This window comes from Folsomia candida, unplaced genomic scaffold (genome assembly GCF_002217175.1).
Source record: "Folsomia candida strain VU population unplaced genomic scaffold, ASM221717v1 Fcan01_Sc018, whole genome shotgun sequence".
NCBI lineage: Eukaryota > Metazoa > Arthropoda > Collembola > Entomobryomorpha > Isotomidae > Folsomia > Folsomia candida.
Genome location: NW_019091210.1, coordinates 1,768,732 through 1,785,921, shown reverse-complemented (window position 1 = coordinate 1,785,921; position 17,190 = coordinate 1,768,732). Strand labels below are relative to the sequence as shown.

At 38.5% G+C, this 17,190-nt stretch overlaps 3 protein-coding genes and 1 long non-coding RNA gene across 4 annotated transcripts; 1 reads left to right on the top strand and 3 right to left on the bottom strand.

Annotated features, from left to right (window-relative positions):
• Positions 1-989: 989 nt before the first annotated feature.
• Positions 990-1,806, top strand: LOC118438113. The gene is made up of 2 exons (XM_035857893.1): positions 990-1,554; positions 1,639-1,806. Exons 1-2 carry the CDS (start codon positions 1,218-1,220, stop codon positions 1,788-1,790), a joined length of 489 nt encoding a protein of 162 aa, XP_035713786.1. The 5' UTR covers positions 990-1,217; the 3' UTR covers positions 1,791-1,806.
• Positions 1,765-5,546, bottom strand: LOC118438112. The gene is made up of 5 exons (XM_035857892.1): positions 5,354-5,546; positions 4,921-5,102; positions 4,696-4,842; positions 4,431-4,631; positions 1,765-3,878 (listed from the first exon to the last, which is right to left on the bottom strand). Exons 2-5 carry the CDS (start codon positions 5,092-5,094, stop codon positions 2,532-2,534), a joined length of 1,869 nt encoding a protein of 622 aa, XP_035713785.1. The 5' UTR covers positions 5,095-5,102; positions 5,354-5,546; the 3' UTR covers positions 1,765-2,531.
• A 1,576-nt stretch (positions 5,547-7,122) lies between these two features.
• On the bottom strand, positions 7,123-7,879 carry LOC118438138. The gene is made up of 3 exons (XR_004836601.1): positions 7,708-7,879; positions 7,474-7,630; positions 7,123-7,382 (listed from the first exon to the last, which is right to left on the bottom strand). It is a non-coding gene; the product is annotated as an uncharacterized LOC118438138 (long non-coding RNA).
• Positions 7,880-13,048: 5,169 nt separating this feature from the next.
• On the bottom strand, positions 13,049-14,620 carry LOC110857444 (protein translocase subunit SecA). Its single transcript, XM_022106039.1, has one exon. It carries the CDS (start codon positions 14,618-14,620, stop codon positions 13,049-13,051), a length of 1,572 nt encoding a protein of 523 aa, XP_021961731.1.
• Positions 14,621-17,190: the final 2,570 nt, after the last annotated feature.

Genomic DNA, 17,190 nt, shown 5'->3' with positions numbered 1-17,190 from the left:
CGATTTTGGCAACCTTGGGGGTGCGACCAAGTCAAAATTCGATTTTGGGAACTTTGGGGGTGTAACTAAGTCGAAATTCGATTTTGGGAACTTTGGGGGTGTAACCAAATCAAAATTCGATTTTGGGAACTTTGGGGGTGTAACCAAGTCAAAATTCGATTTTGGGAACTTTGGGGGTGTAACTAAGTCAAAATTCGATTTTGGGAACTTTGGGGGTGTAACCTAATCGAAAATTCAGTTGTGGGAACTTTGGGGGTGTAACAAAGTCAAAATTAAGTTGTGGGAACTTTGGGGGTGTAACCTAGTCAAAAATTCAGTTGTAAGAACCTTGGGGGTGTAACCTAGTCAAAAATTCAGTTGTGGGAACTTTGGGGGTGTAACTAAGTCAAAATTCGATTTTGGGAACTTTGGGGGTGTAACCTAATCGAAAATTCAGTTGTGGGAACTTTGGGGGTGTAACAAAGTCAAAATTAAGTTGTGGGAACTTTGGGGGTGTAACCTAGTCAAAAATTCAGTTGTAAGAACCTTGGGGGTGTAACCTAGTCAAAAATTCAGTTGTGGGAACTTTGGGGGTGTAACGAACTCAAAATTCGATTTTGGGAATATTGGGGGTGTGACCAAACCGAGAATAAATTTTGGAACTATGGGGGTGTGACCAATTCGAAAATCAATTTGGGAAAATTGTAGGGTGTACCCAAGTCAAAATTAAATTTTAGAAGCTTTAGGTAGAGCTATGGCCAAGTCAAAATTCGATATTATTATTTCTAAATCTTGAGTTGGTTACACCCCCAATGTTTCCATTTTGACCTGGTTACACCCCAAAGTTTGAATTCCAAGGGGTTACGTTGATTCGAAAGTGTTATATTAATTAAATAAATTCATAAATTCCAAGATTTGAATTTCGGTATTGCAATATCGAACTATCGATATTTCGGTATCTGAATACCGATAATTTCGGTATTTTAATAACGAAATATCGGTATTTCGAGATCTCGAAATATCGGTATTTCGAGATCTCGAAATATCGAGATTACATGCCCTAGTAAATACATCTAGGTCTGAGGAAGTCGATGATTGAGAGTGGAGTGAAAGTGCCGAGAAAGTTGACCACGTCTGTATCAGTACCCATTCCAGATCATTCTAAGAAACTAAGGAACCATTTGCACGTTTTAAATAATCCGCCCATACGGAAATATCTAGACTTGTCACCGTAAAGAATGATGATAAAGCATACTTTTTTCATGCACAACAGCACCTTCTCCTTCATCCCTCTACCCGTGGGAGTCTCTGATCCGATGAAGAGGCTGACCAAGATAGAGAAATATTACAGGAGGCTGAACCACTCGCCCGCCACGCTGTTCTCTGTCGTAATGATTCCCGTAGTTGGAGGACTCTTCTCCTGGATGATTGACTGGTTTTCCTACAATTATTTGTCCACCGTCCTCATCTCAAACTTTCCAGGGCCATCGTATGGAGGAAATTTCATAGCGGGTGGAAATAATAATAAGGTTTTGGACATCAATTTTTCTGCCGGAGTGGGCGTGGGAAATTGTGGTCAGTACAATTTTACTCAGGAAATCGCATAAGCATGAAGATTTTATAAGAATGTGTACATATTTATTTCCATTTTTTATTCAGGAATCGCATTTTGCATGATAAGTTATGCCGACGGAATGCGAATCATAACGAGCGTTGACAAGAGCATTTTACCGTCAGATGAAGCTGTTGAAGAATTGAATAAGAAAATAGAAGAGGAGCTTGACCTTTATAAAACTTTGAGCACGGTTTAAAATCAACGGAACATTTATTCATAAATTGGTGGGTGAATCAGTATCGAGTTTCAATATCAAAAGGGGGATCAATTTCAGTGTTACCATTTATTTGCTTTTCAATATAGGTACGTAATATGTACATATGTATGTAGCTTCCCTCTGACAAACAACATGCATCATCCAAAAATCTGTCCATACAAGAAATCAATACCTGCCTGACTATAGCAGAATTCTAAGTGTACTTAAGTAACGCAAGTTTATCGTGTCACATAAAAAAATAATTTTCAGACATTGCAGAAAAATTTCACTATTTGTGGAAATACTATGATTCTGAAGTAAAATAAAAATTGTTACAAATTCCTACCAATTTGGCATATGTAATTATCGTAAAATAATTATAAATCGAGCAAAGAGTCATTGCTTCACACTTTCACAGCAAAATATCAATTTTTATCGCACTCTCTTAAAAATAATGAAACCCTTTTGAAAAGTAAATGCGCTATATATTCTGTATTATGTACATAAGTTAACCAGAGTTACATACGTCAACTTGATAAAGGGTAACGTTTACTCGGGATTTAGTATAGTTTACTTAATTTAAGTAGAATTCAGAGTGCGTTAACTTTTCAAAAAGGTATTTTTAAGAGTGTAGCAATTATTAAATTACATAAATCAGACTCAGGCAATTTATTTTCACTTCAGAAAATACCATATTTACACACAGAAATATGTATTTAACCAAATCCTACCCAGGCACGTTTAGAGCAATACAGGATACATCTCTTTGTTCAACTGTTTATTACGCCACTCTCCATACACTAAAGAATCGTCACAAGTACGACACGATTCTTGACCACAATTCCTCCCTTCCCTCACAACGAAGGGCCCCTCCGACATTTCTTCCGCTGTGAAGTCCTCACCCTCCTTCCCCTTCAGTTGACTCCCCAACTTAAACCCCCACCAAGAGTTGGACCCCCCCCGATGATCGTTCCAGCTTATCCAGACCTTCTTCAAATTTGACATGCACCTCGGCACCCTTATGAATGGTCGGGGCTCATGCGCACAAGATTGCACGCGTATCGAGAGCTCCAAATATTCCAAACTTCTCCGGTGTTTTTGCAAGAAGGATAGCAGTTCGTCCCGTTTCGTGCCCTGTTGAACTAGAATTTCGGGCAAGTCTAATGTGAAAGAGGTTAACTGATTTGCTGACAAGGGCATAACCTGGGCGAGAAAGTCGTGCAAATTCAAACTCTGCACGTTATACTCCCACTGACCAAAAATCGTTATTTTTCTCAAATTCTTAAACGACGTCCCGAATTCGGTGGGAAGTTTGGCGTAATTCTTTAACACGAGCTCCTCAATTCGGCTGGAAGCTTGGATGAGTTGGGCGAGACAGCTCGAATCCGAGATGTTCGCAAGATCACCTTCTTTATGTTCGAAAAACTCGAGTGTTAATTTTTTCAGGTTTGGAAACCTTAGATCTTTCGGGAATCCAGATTTGTGATGGTTTCCGTCGTAAATCCAAACCTTATTAATTTGAATGTTGAGCTCGACAAGGGGATTAGAAAATCTCGAGAGGAGGATGCAAATCGGGGTAAAATACTCTATTTTCATGATAAGTAAGTTTAGAGGGTGGGAATCTGCCTGGTTTATAAATCTGGACAAATCTTGGTTGAATTTTGTTATTGCATCGGCCAGATATAAGTAATCTATGGGATCGTAATTGTGGGGCTGATTTCCGTAAATGTTAAAACTCAGCGAGTCAAATTTTAGTGCTGAGACGCCCCCCGTTTTCCAGTAGATCCATCGGTTCGTGCGGTAATGTGTGCCGACCTGTAGTTCTTGCATACCAATGGTGACGCTGGGTACGAGATTTTTCTGAATGACGAGCCGAACCGAGTCGTTCCATGATTTGGAGACGAGGCGACAGGTAAAAAGGTGTTCGTTATAGCGGGTGTGGGATGAAGAAGGGTTGACCAAGCGTTCAAATATTGTGGTGAGGATGACATGGTTGTAGAAAATGGGGTGACAAAGAAATAACTTGTTTATGTCATTTTTGCCTGTTTCTTGAATAATCTGTTTTCCGGTTGCGTCACGTATCAGTCTCTGGAAGGAAAGATAACGTTAGATAAAGATTTATTTAGCTAGATTATTCAGGATTTATCGACAGATGAATAATTAATTATGTTTATTTGGATGTGATTGTCGATGCCATTAATTAAAAATTAACACAATATAACTTGATATAAGTATGTATAGATACAATTAATAAGTTGCACCGATGCGCTGTTAGAAAGCTGGTATAATCGCGTAGGTATTGATTTCTCGATATTAAGGCGCTACAGCTTATGGTATTAAAATTATCCGGACCGCGAAAAATTACCATTTACCAACATACAGTAGTAAAACTTTAATACCAAGTTATGACAACATACACCCTATTACTCGCACAACTGTTTTGATAGCGTCATATAAATATATACATATGTACATAAGTATGAGTTCCACTTGGTATTATTTTAATATCGCATTTCATTGATAGAGTGTACACTGCCATGTGTATTGTGTGTATATGTACATATATGAACATATAAGTATGCATGTGCCATTTTGATCAGAATCACACCTAACTTACATATATGTGCGATTGTAACTCACCTCAAATTTAAATACTGCATATTCTTGCCCCGACCATTTTTTGTGGTACAACAACCCCTGGCTTCTTCCCTTCTTGGCCAAGGGAATTAATCGGGAATCCCAAAATGGCGAAAAAATAGGTGAAAAGTAAAATATATTCCCAAATTTTAACTCGGTTGAATCTTCAAGTAATTTCCCATTTAGGAAAGTCTCTCGTCCTCCCTGTTGAAATTTGTGGTCACATTAAAATCACATTTAAAATTAATTTATATTTAATTTTACTCACTAAACTATGCAGCCAGAACGTCCCATTCGCATCACTTTCAATTCGGAAGTGTTCCTCGGAAAGGTCCACTTTGTCCCGAAATATTAAAAACTCCCCATATTTTTCGTCATCCAAAGTTTCTAAATTTTTGGCAGACCCAATCGTGTACTGCAAAATTATTTACAGATTCTTACAAAAAATCCTCATGAAATTTAGTGCTGAATAATTCATGACAATTTGACCAACCTTTTCACCACCATTGTTAACAATGTCGGCTTCATGCTTCCAGGTAACACTGTGATTAAAGCGTGGACAGAAAAAATCCGCAGCCCCACAGCCACTCGTCGAAGCTCTCCTACCTAAAATGAACAGAGCTCCGTCACACTTTTGATTTCTTGGGTGACTCGATTTTCCCCCCATTTCGGGATCTGCATACATACATAATTAGAAATTTTAGCAAAAATAAACATTATTTGATACAAATTAATTAAATAAATTATTTGCAAAAGATTTTACTAAAAAATACCTAACTATTAAAAATTTCTTAAATATAATCGCTCAAAGGATGCGTCGCTATTTCTTTCTCGTTACAATCCTTGCAATTTCTTGAAATGTCAGGCATTCATGAAATGCCGAAAAGGTGGAAGAAATCAAACACTGAAAATATTGCGGTGCTTACTTGAATAGTGAAAGAGACAATGTAGTGTTATGTATGGTTCGACTTCTCACTTCAACCATTTAGTAATCAGAGTAACAAAGTTGATTTAAGTATGACTGTGGTTTAGATAATTACTTGACATAAATCCGGACTGCTTACCAGCAGAAAAGGACTCGGAAATCATTGCGACTCACTTTCCCAGCTGGTGACGAGTTTTTATCGTCTCCTAGGCGGAGAAAGTCGGCAAATTCCTCAGAATACATTTTACTGCAAGAGGAGAAAGTTTACTTGCCCACTTTCTTTCTCAGACATATTCACTCTTAGAAATCCAGTATTAAAACAATACCAGGCGACATTCATACCTTCTTAGAAAATTAATGTTAAATCATTACAGACAGGAGGACATACATATGTATGTATGTGACTCTAGCGACCCTGGTAATAACTGACATTATCGTTTAGCAATGTTTGGGTAATGAAAAATTTACCACTAAAAAATAAACTATCTACTACTATTGTGCGATCATTAAAAGGAGTCCTTTTTTATGTACATGCAAAACTTATGGCGTGCAGGACTCTCTTTTTAATCCTCGCCCCATAATCCGGTAGGAAGTTACTACCAAAATATATCCACGTGACACTACCAGATGCTTAACAGTGTAAATGACTCTATCAAAGTAGTATTGATAAGTAATACGGTGTAGTAATAGACCAGTATTAAAGTTTCACCATACCGGTAGCAAATTTGTCCCGACAGGCATAATTTTAATACCGAGCGGTAGCAACGTTAATACCGGAAACCAATACCTTACTTACATACTTACATATGTACATACATACGTGACAATACTTGAGTTCTAACAGTGCCGGGAATTTTAGTCTGCAATTTATACACTTGTACAAGTGTATGTACACATCGTATTCAGAGTTCAGCTTAAGATGGTTGGCTGTATTGTTAAGCTGAAGATGAAATGCAGTATGCAGGAGGATGCAAGTATATGCATACATATAGCTCGGTATTAAAGTTGTACCAAATCGGTAGACACTTTTTGCGGACCAGTATAATTTGATTCTTTAATACCGAGAAATCAATACCACTTTGACTTTGACCTCAGATTTTTAACAGTGTGTGTTTATGTACATTGTGTAGGCTTGACATGCATGTTCATATCTAATAAGAGCTTCCTCTGGTCCAGGGCAGCCGAACTTTCTCCTTTTCCGGGAAATTCACTCACTACATGGAAGTACATATTTTACCCGGCTGAGGACATTGAAAGAAATTCCGTAAATGAGTCTGGTTTCGTATTTATTAAGAACATACATATCTATATTAGATGCTCATAAATCAGGCAGCTATTTCGTCAACGAATTTAGCATCGATTTAGATAACTCAACGTATGTGTGTACATATGTATCTTAAACTACGCATTTATATAGTTTCAAGTGATTTGCAAAAATACGAAGTAACTACGTTTTCACTATGAAATCTGGCAAAATTCCTAATCCTTCTCCTCAATTTGCGAGATATGCGGGATATGCGTAGGTTGAAGTTACACTCTAACAATGGAGGTCTCCCACCGTATGCTCACAGATTTGGACCAAACTGGCGTCAATCGATCACAAATATAATTAGTCTGAAATTTGCAAATTGCAATTTTGCAGTGAGAGTGAAAGCGAATGAGTAACCTTATCCAAATTTATTCTCGTTGCCAGAAAAATATAGGTCAAGATAACGGAAGACGAGTACATTATTAACTCTAAAATCGCCAAAAAATCATTAGTAATTAGTAAATCAATTATTTTATTACATACATAGTCTCCATAATAATGGAGACTATGTCTATCCTTAATGATATCTAAAATACAAAAAATCGTGAAAATACTGACCACCCAAGGGTCGTACAATCAAGACCCTAACCTTACGAAATAAAATAAACTCTTACTTACTAAATAGTTCAAAATAAAAAGTAAATATATTATGTAAATAGAAGAATGAAAAACATGTCAATTATTGATGCGTGTCTCCCTCCATCCATAATATCGAGGTACCCTGGAAATGAATAATTTAATTATTTGCACTTCTCATAATTACTTACATACAACCCGAATTTGTCCTATTCTCCTAAATTGTGCATACTTACCTCGCGGATTCCTGCCCACAAGAACTTTGTTAGCTTATTGTTTGCCCCCAAAACTTGCGCTAGGTTGATGAAAATAGTTAACTTTATTGCTTCTCAAACCTTCTCTGTGGTTCCGATGATAGGTTTCTGAGCTTCACAGTGTCCTGGACGTATGCACCTGCGCAAGAAAGTAAAAGTTAGCACATTTTTTTGTTTCCGTACTTGGAAAATAGATCGACATACCAACATACATACCTATATTTAGATCCACCTGCAGAGTGGATATTTCTTAATGTGCAAATTAAGACCGTCTTGACACATATTCTATGTAGTACCAAAATATGACAATGAATTTCTGCTTCCACGAAATCTGCGAGTAAGTAGAGAACCATGAATTAATTTGGTGGTAGGTTCAGAGAAATGTAATAATTTGTACGTATGTACGTATCCTAGTGTTTCCTATCAGTTATGGAAAGAACAGCTGAGATGGCATTAAATTAGTTAAAAAAATAAATTATGTATGTAGCTTGACATCAAAGTGAATTTTGCAGCCTTTTTGGACCCCATGAGTTAACTAAAATATTTATTAAATGGTAAAATTTACACTAAATTGAAATTAAATAAAGGCAATCAACTGGTAACTTTTAGATTCAATATATTTACAGCTTGATCTAAAAGCACGAATTTTGTGTGGACTTCCCTTTACTTTAAATTTGTACAATTACGTACATACGTTACGTTTTTACTGTACATATATCACAAATTTATCGTGGAATCAAAGAATGCAACATGATTCAGCTTTTCACGTGTCGTTTTCAATTATATTTCAGGCTAACTCGTCTTCAGCTTATTTACATACACCTTCAACCTTTTTGGCAATTGGCAACATTAATACGAATCATTTACATACATATGTATGCATTATGCACGATGTAAGTACATTCGTGATTAAATACTTTACCTGGTATCGGTTTAGTGCGAAGTATTAATCCATTCAACGCGATCCTTGTTCAGTATCTGACTTGTATTATGGTTGCTCACATACATATTTAAATTTAAATCTCAAGCTGAGATTAGGAAATTGCGGCAGGAACTTTTCATTTCTCCACAACCTTGAGAATTGCAATGCGACAATATCATTAGTAAATATGTTGAGACTTATTACATTAATGGTATTCATCACGAGTTTGTGTCGCAACATATTTTTGAAAAATATTTTTCAAACTCAATTCTTGCCTTGGAGATGCACAAGTTCGGAAACGAATTTTTAACCCAAATTTTTTTGGGGAACTTTGGTTTATGGAACGTTGCTAATGATGCAAGCTCGGAATGAATACCCCCATTGAATTGATAGTGATGAATATCGGTGCCTCACATGTTGTGTAAATAACTGATGCGGAGTCAAGAACGGTATTCATTTTTAGAAGCCTTCACGATGGAAAACATACATATTTACAAATTTGGCTGATCCATTGGGTCATATTGTTGAATCCTGAGACTATGTAGATACACACACTATTAGAAATCTGGCATAGTCAGGCAGGATTGATATTAAAGTTGCTCCAGCTTAGTATGTATTAAATTATACCGGTCCGTAAAAATTATTCTTTTCCTGTCTGTAAAATTTATTACCGTCGGATATGGCGAAAATTTAATCCCGGCATATTACTTGGCAGTATCACATATCAATACCACTTTGGTAGAGACATGTATGACAACCGCTACATATTATTTTAGTACCGGATTACTAAGAGTGTATATACATTATGTTAAATATATACATAAGGTTGTAGAAGGAATGATTGTCGACAATATTTACATAATACAAAACTTCCTGCAGAAAACCGGCAGCTAAAATACTCTGAATGAAACTGTGCACATGTGCTTATCTATTGACTTTTTATACATTATGTATGTACATATATGCTAGGCGCCATCGAATATTCACATAACTATTGTATAAACTACTTTCTTTAAATAAAATACAAACATATCCACTTATAAAAAATACTTCACACTAACTAAGAATACTTAGGATTAGTAGATAAGTATTACTTACATGTATGTATTTGAGTTTATTAGAACTTTTTCGGGCATTACGCCCATTAAGTTACAATCATAGATATAAAATAATATTTTAACTACTTACTTATATAAATACAAAATTTCTTCAGTTTGTTCACTAATTAGATACATTAAAAAGCAGCAGCCTTACTCGTTATTTACTACTACAATCTAAAACAAATTGACAAGAGTATATATATTGGAAATTATTTGAGAATATTAGTACCAACTACCAACTACGAAGCAGGAACAAATTCAGTACATACGTACATAAATATGTCGTACGTACAAACAAATCTTCGTTCGTGATTATATGTAAGGAAAGTATTTTATCATTTATACATCCTCCTTCTGCTTATCATTATCATCACTATGCTCCCCTTCATCCTGTCTTATTTCCTCTTCAATTTCGCGAAGTCTGTTAACCCCATCAACAATATTTTTTGATGTTTCCACTATTTCATTAACATTCAAATCTTTAGCGTCACTTTGAAATTTATGCCCGATTATGTCTGACATTGATTTTAATACTTTCGTAGACGCATAATCAGCCATTGGAGTCACGATTTGTTTGTGCACAACCTGACAAACTTTCTCCGTCAAGGAGTCAGCCATGAGGGCGATATATTTATCAATTTTAACCAAATCAAATGAGTTCACTTCTTCTTGAAATTTTTGCAAATCGCGTTTAATAATTTCTGCGTGACTTGGCATTTCCTCCTGCAGCAGTTTCTCATCCAGTGTGGGTTGAATAATTCCAAATTGTAATTTTTTGTCGATACATTTTCCTACCAAGACTTCTTCATTGCACGATAATTTCCACTTGCGACACAACCAAGTGAATTGAATTGACCACGTCCGGTTGACACTAGGCTCGAGGAAATTTTGCATTTCGTGACAGAGCTGAGGCACTATTTTCACCAGTTCCAAGCTACCACTGGCGATGGTTTTTAGTCTGTAGAGGTCCAATATTTTCCCCCCTTGGGGCATACTAGAGAGGAAAGAGTTGCTCAAATTTGCGTAAACTTGATCCATTTCGTTATTGCTGGGAGACATTAATACGTCCAAAATATTGCGAATATATTTTTCCAGTATATTTTGTCCCGTGATGCAATCCAATGCATGGTAATACGCCAACATTCTAAGCAAAGGGCTGTTATCTTGGATTTGTTGGGTCATCGTGCGCTCAAGTTTTTCCCGTATGGTGCCCTCAAGGGCTCGCAGGGCAAGGTCGGAACCTGCATTTACTGTCATGTGTAGCCCTTCACGCCCCATTTCGTGCACAGCGACGCGGCCAATATCTTGGAAAATTTGGGTTGCGCCAACTCCTACTTTAGCCGTTGTTACCTTTGACACTCCAGATGTCGCGATTTGTTCAGCTACTTCGGTGGCAGCACTTTCAACGATTGTAGCCCCCTTGGCAGCATTTTTCAGGTAGGATAATCCCCCCGATACGACGGAAATGGCGATGCTGATAACCTTCTGTGATCTATACTGCGACCAGGTAAACTCCCTGGAGCGGTAGGTTCGATACGCCGTGATAAAGTCGGCTATCCCCTCGGTAATCAGTCCCATCCCGACGGTCGCCCCGAAGCCGGTGTAAATTAATACAGCGCCAAGTAACATTTGTGCAGTTGCGATTCCACACACGGCAAAAATGCTGCGCCAAGGGATGAATTTCTTCTCGGTGAAAGTGTGCAGCAAATATATTCCCCTGTTGCGATAGTCGTGTACCGTTTCGAGGGGAAGTTTTGCGTGGGTGAAGAGATTTTCGATGGTCTGAAGCTTATTTTGCTGCATGTTTTCCTGTCTTATTTGGGCAGATGCGATGACATATTGTGCTTCGTGGAGAGATAAATTTTGAAACGTGAGAGCCAGTGAGACGTCTAGATTTCGAAGGATGGGGAGGATTTGTTTTAATTTGGATTTAGTAACTTGGTTGAGAGATATGTGGGTTTTTGTGTAGGGCGAGACTGGGGAAGAGTGTGTCGAAATGGGTAAAAAGTTGGACTGGAGATGACTGAATTTTATGGATACTGTTATCCCCGGGGGGATTTGGTTTAGGACAGTGTTGTAAACGGCTTCAGATGGGATTATGATGCGCATTTCGTCATAATTTTGTGTACTTTGTTCTCCCGGATTAGCAAACCAAGTAGGAATCTCGCCTGCAGTTTGTTGACTGAAGTGTCGCGGAAATTTGATAAATTGGTTTTCTACCAGGGATAAGTCTGACCCAGTTAATATGATGGTAGCACTGGCAAATAAAGTCGGCCGGAAGGATTCCAATATTTGGGGAATTATTGGGGAATCCACGTGATCAAGTTGAATGTCCATATCAATTGGGGTGAAAATATTAAAGTTGGTTATATTTCTGTTTTTAATTATGATATTAAAAGTGGTGTCTGGATCACAGGTGGATGCAAATTCTGTAGCTTCATTGCAAGTAATGAACTCGTTAGAATCCATTTTTTCAACGTCTTCATCTTGACCAGATTTACATATGGCGATTATCTTTTTCCGTACAGGATGATTTTTTGTCAAATTTGTTAAAGTTGTTATTAACTCCGATTGTGTGACTCCTGTCTTGGCCTCGTTCTTGGAAAGGATCTTAACTAATTGCTTCCAGTCAAGATCCTTACACATTAAAGTGGGAATATTATGAAAATTCTCATCCTTCAGGGCTTCCATCGTTTGTAGGCATTGGTCCCTTTCACCGCAATCTTTATGAGCTGTTAAGCCATTAAATGTAAGCGTGAAGAAGTCAGAATTTGATGACGATTTGGATGAAAGTTTTTGAGAAGTTGACAAAAATGTTTTTCTTTTAGGCAATAAAACATCGACTTCCGATTTCGGAAGTTGAAAAAAATTAGTAATTTCAGCGAACATATGATCTGCCTTCGTGGTGAAGACTGACTTAGACTTGCCCACGAGCGTGTTTAGATTTTTGTAACTGGATTCATTCACGTTATCTGAAAACGAAAATTTCTCTGAGTCGCACAAATACTTGAGAAATACTTCTTTTCCTGAGGTTTGGTTAATATATTTGATGTCAATGGGGCGCAGAGATTTTGTGACGGTCTGGATCGTGCCGTACACATGGGTTTGAATCGATTCAAGGATATGCAGTCTGTCTAAAATTTGCTGTTTTAAGTAGCCATGTTCCACGGTTGTGTCGTAACTCAAGAGTCCAATTGATAACTGGAGAATGTCCACTTCAGACTGGATGAGTTCCAGGCATTTTCTATATTTTGATATCGCCTTTGTCTTATAATTTGCGTCCCACTTGTCGCCTAGAACCACGCCAAGCTTTCCGACGAGGAGGAGATCCCCACTGAGAAGATGGGCACCTGTGACCACATCAGGGTCCATTTGTATCGCATGGTCCAAATGTAGTTGCACCTTATTGTAATAATCAGATAATCTTGTACTGTTCTGCATCACATCGGTCGCGATGATTAAATGCGTAAACGGATTACTTATCACTCCCGTGTGGATGGATGAGTTAAAATTAAACTCTGAAGATAACTTGTCCTCAAATTTGCTGGTATTTTTCCTTCACAACTTCCTTCTTTAAGGTATCCACTTCCAACAAAAATCTACCCCAGCGTTCTTCCAGTGCCTGAATTATTGTGAGATCTTCGTGCGAATACTTGTTGGAAAATATTTTTGTCACGAAATTTTTCTCTTTGCAAAATTGTCGTCTAACTTTTTCTAGAAAATTGCAAAATTTGATGAAGCATTCCTCCTTATTGGCCAAGTTGGAGAAGTAATTGTTTACAGAGTCTTGCATGTTTGAGAGCTCAAGTTCATCTCGTGATTGACGAAGATTACGTGAAGATTTATTAATTACGTGGCAAATCAACTGCCCCGAACCACTATTCCCTTGTCGGGCGGTACGCCCAAATGCCTGCTGCTCAACGCGGTCACTATCGGGCAGATAAGCAAGAATTACGTGGAGTCCGCCATCCTCCTCCATCCCAACATGCACCACAATATCTGTCCCACGACAAGCCAAGTTAGTCGCGTTAAAGATCTGTCGCTGGGAAATGTGCGATATCTGCTTTTCTTGATCCTCGTCGTTTTGAATGTACAATTTAACCCCGTTATGAGGTAGTTTGGAGGCCAGTATTCTGTCACGGAGGAAAAGGGCGTCCCTCATGGTGCCGCATATTATGAGGGTTCCTTTCCCTCGGTGAATTTGGGCGTGAAGTGTAAAAATAATTTCCGAAGCCCACCTTTCCCTTGAGGTCGTTATTATGTCGTCGTATAGGATAAATTTCTTGTAGTGGATTTCCGGCAGATCTATGCAAACCGTGTTGAAAATTTCCCCCAAAATTTCTCTTGTATGACGCGTCCCTAAAGTCCCGCTAAATCCGATAATGTTACGCTCATCATTGTTCCAATATCTCCTAATTAGTGACAAGTTTGACAAGAAGTTGGTAGTGAGCGGCTCTGCGGTTAAGTGGAGGCCATGCTTTCTCTGAAGTAATTGATGCAACCCATTATTCCAGGCGGTTGAGTCCTGTATTATTCCAGTACTCCAGTAATCAATGGGTTTGATTTGACCATTATGCACCAAATAGTGGACTTTCTCCATATAGTTTTCCGCAACTGAGACACTCTCCACCCATTTTGGTATTTGGAGGGTAACATATTTTTGCAGGTGGAGGGGAATCCGGATTTTTTCAATGTCTTCAAATCCCTCGATTATTTCGGGGGAGAAAGTCGCGGTGAGAAATGATTTGAGGTGGGTTTCCACAAACGCGTTTGGGTCTTCCGTGAGGAGTTTGAAGTCCGCGAAGTATGAATCCTTGCAGGAATGGAGAGGAATTAATTTAGGAATCCCATCTTGCCCCAACCTTGCGAAACAAATTTCACCCGCCTTATTCCTCACTAGGTCGTGATCAACATAATAGTAAGACCCGTTACGTTGGACGAGTCTCCCCCTAATTTTCTTCGCTCGGTCGAACAAAACTTGAAATATGATATGAAGCAAGTCAAACCCGGGAACTTGCATCGATAATCGTGCCAGTTTAAAGACATCGTCCACCATTGCCGTGTCAGCTTCGTCAATTATGACGAATTCTTGCCGTCTATTCCCCATGGTGGACAGGTCGCAGAAAATATGACGCAAAATGTCGAACGCGAATTGGGCCGGTTCTCCGTACACGATCGCCTTGGTGTAGCATTGTTTCTGGCCTTTCGTATAAGTTCGGGTGTCGGAATTATGGCTGCACGAAAGAGTGAGTAAAATTTCGTAAATTTGTTGGCATCTCGGATCGCTAGGGGATATCCGGAAGTGAAAATATCAACGGATTTTGCTCTCAGGGAAATAACTAGGGCGAAGATGGCGGCAATGATGGATTTTCCGGATCCCGTAGATATTTGGAAGAGGACGCCTTCCCCGCGAGGTTTAGTGAGGCCGAGGTAGAGTGCCGTAATTTGGGTGAAGTTTAAATGATGACCGTTAGAAAAGAGGAAATATGCCCGTTTTGATACGGCGAGACATTCCAGGACTGATTGAGGGGAGGAAGCTAAATCCGGATTTTTACGGAAAAGCTGCTGTATTTGGGTTGACCAGGTAGCAATGTCGGCCTTTGTGTAGGAATTAATGGGCCATGTATTCTCAGAATTAAGCAGTTGGGAAGATAAGTTGCCATTGGTTACGGTATCGACCACGTGGCGAAGGGTGTTGATGTCCGTTTTGAATTTTGAGTTTGCCAAATTTTTGCGCAGTTCGGATAAATATGAGTCAATCCCTTTAACACCGCCCCCAATGCGGGAAAAGGCGTGCTTCGTGACCAATCGGTTAAGACTTGAGACTAATTTTGATTCTGGTATTTTGGGAATTGAGGATAAACCTAATGAAATACAGGTTATGAAATCTTCGTCAAGGAATTTTGAGTGGTCAATGAATACCCTTAACATCTGGGTAATTGTATTGATGGCTTCGGCAAGGGTGAGAATTTGTAGGATTTTCATAACTATGTTAATCTCGCGTGTTTTTGACAGCTTGGAAACCAACTTTTTCACGCTGCCGGTGTCGCCGACAACCTTATCTTTCAATAATCAAGCGGTATTTTCTTCGATAAGCTTTTCTTTTAATGCTTGGAACAGATTGGAAAGTCCAATACCGTCGGGAAATTTTGATACTGAGATATCATTAAGGTCACCGTAATCTTGTATGAAGGTGACGGTCTCGGATAAAATATTTGTGTCATCATTCATCCCAAGTTTGGGTAGTAGACTGGCAAAAATATCAATATTTGATCGCGTTATCAATTTTTGGAGGGGCACATTTAATCCGAGGTTATCATTTTGGGGGTTAGTTTGGCATATTCTTTCCTGCATGAGTTTAATGAGGATAAACTTTTGGGAAATGTAGGTCATATCGATGTCATGGTGGGGGAGGACTTTTCGTATCGTGTCGACCGGAAGGTGAAGAAACATGTTGAGATAGAGGTTTACGTAATTCAGTGCGGTTTCGAGATGTTGGCTAAATGTTGTATCTTGTTTGAGAATACGGATCAATTCGTCGGTGTCATCCTTAAGTAGATTTTTGGTGTCTAATGTTTTACTGGCGTGGGGAAAAAGTGAGGTAAAATGGGTCTCAGTTTCTACATTTTTTTCTAGAATTTCGTTCCTAACTTTCTCCAAATTTTGGGGGTGTCGCAACAATAAAGAAAGTGAGCCTAGCATGCCATGTTTTTCTATCGTTTTACCAACGTACGTCTCAAAGTTAATATTCTGCTCTGAATTAGACAAAGTGCGATTTATTCCGTGAGGTGACGAATTCTTGGGAATATTGTGAAAATTTGCATTGTCATTTTCTTGACCCCTTAGTTTATTTATCTCATCGGAAAGAAGGTAACTTGAGTTGGAAAAAATTTGTAAAATTTTACGTTATAAACGACAATAAATCGGGTTCAATCGTCAAAAATCGAGCAAAAAGGCATCAAACAGGCAAAAAGGCATCAAAAGGGCAAAAAGGCACGCAAAAAGGCAAAAGGGCATTGAAAAAGGCAAAACGGCAAAAAGGCATGCAGAAAAAGCAAAAAGGCTGCCTTTTTGCACACACTGGTTTATTTCATGCTGTCCCAAAATCTACAAAAACTACAAAAACCCTCTGGGTTGGGGTTTTCTAGAAAAACCACGCGGTTTCCTAAAACCTGTTTCAGATGCATATAAAATCCTTTTATCTTATTGATTTTGTATAGAGGATACCAAATTCGAAGTGAACAGGACCCTCGTATGCTTGAAAGACTTTAAGGAAAAGACGCAAGCAAACGCGCTTTTTAACGGGATCAACGGTGCGCAACACGCGATCGATGGTTGGAATGCAAGACCAGGAATGAATAGGACTGCCCTCTTGGGATTGGCTGCTGGCCAAGGTGCCGTCACCCTAGCTTCGATGTGCTTGGCATTTAGAGGATGTGACGGTGAGGAATTCCAGGTAAAAGAAATGGTGAAAAGACTAGAAGACCAGGAGAAAACTTTAAAAGAGGCCAAAGCCAGTTTGGACCGCGGTATGAAACTATTGGATGGACAGGGAAAGAAAAAATAGTTATTTATCTAAATAATATTGATTAATATGTATTTGTAATATTTTAATGTCACAATAAAGATAACATTTTCAGTAGAATAAATGAGGGGACGTCCATATATTACGTCATC

Coding starts and splice junctions, on each gene's coding strand:
- LOC118438112 (XM_035857892.1), bottom strand. CDS start 5,094: ATGGGGGGAAAATCGAGTCACCCAAGAAATCAAAAGTGTGACGGAGCT. Junction 4,843..4,920: donor TTAACAATGGTGGTGAAAAG/GTTGGTCAAATT, acceptor ATAATTTTGCAG/TACACGATTGGGTCTGCCAA. Junction 4,632..4,695: donor CGTTCTGGCTGCATAGTTTA/GTGAGTAAAATT, acceptor AAATTTCAACAG/GGAGGACGAGAGACTTTCCT.
- LOC110857444 (XM_022106039.1), bottom strand. CDS start 14,620: ATGGGGAATAGACGGCAAGAATTCGTCATAATTGACGAAGCTGACACG.
- LOC118438113 (XM_035857893.1), top strand. CDS start 1,218: ATGATGATAAAGCATACTTTTTTCATGCACAACAGCACCTTCTCCTTC. Junction 1,555..1,638: donor AGTGGGCGTGGGAAATTGTG/GTCAGTACAATT, acceptor TTTTTTATTCAG/GAATCGCATTTTGCATGATA.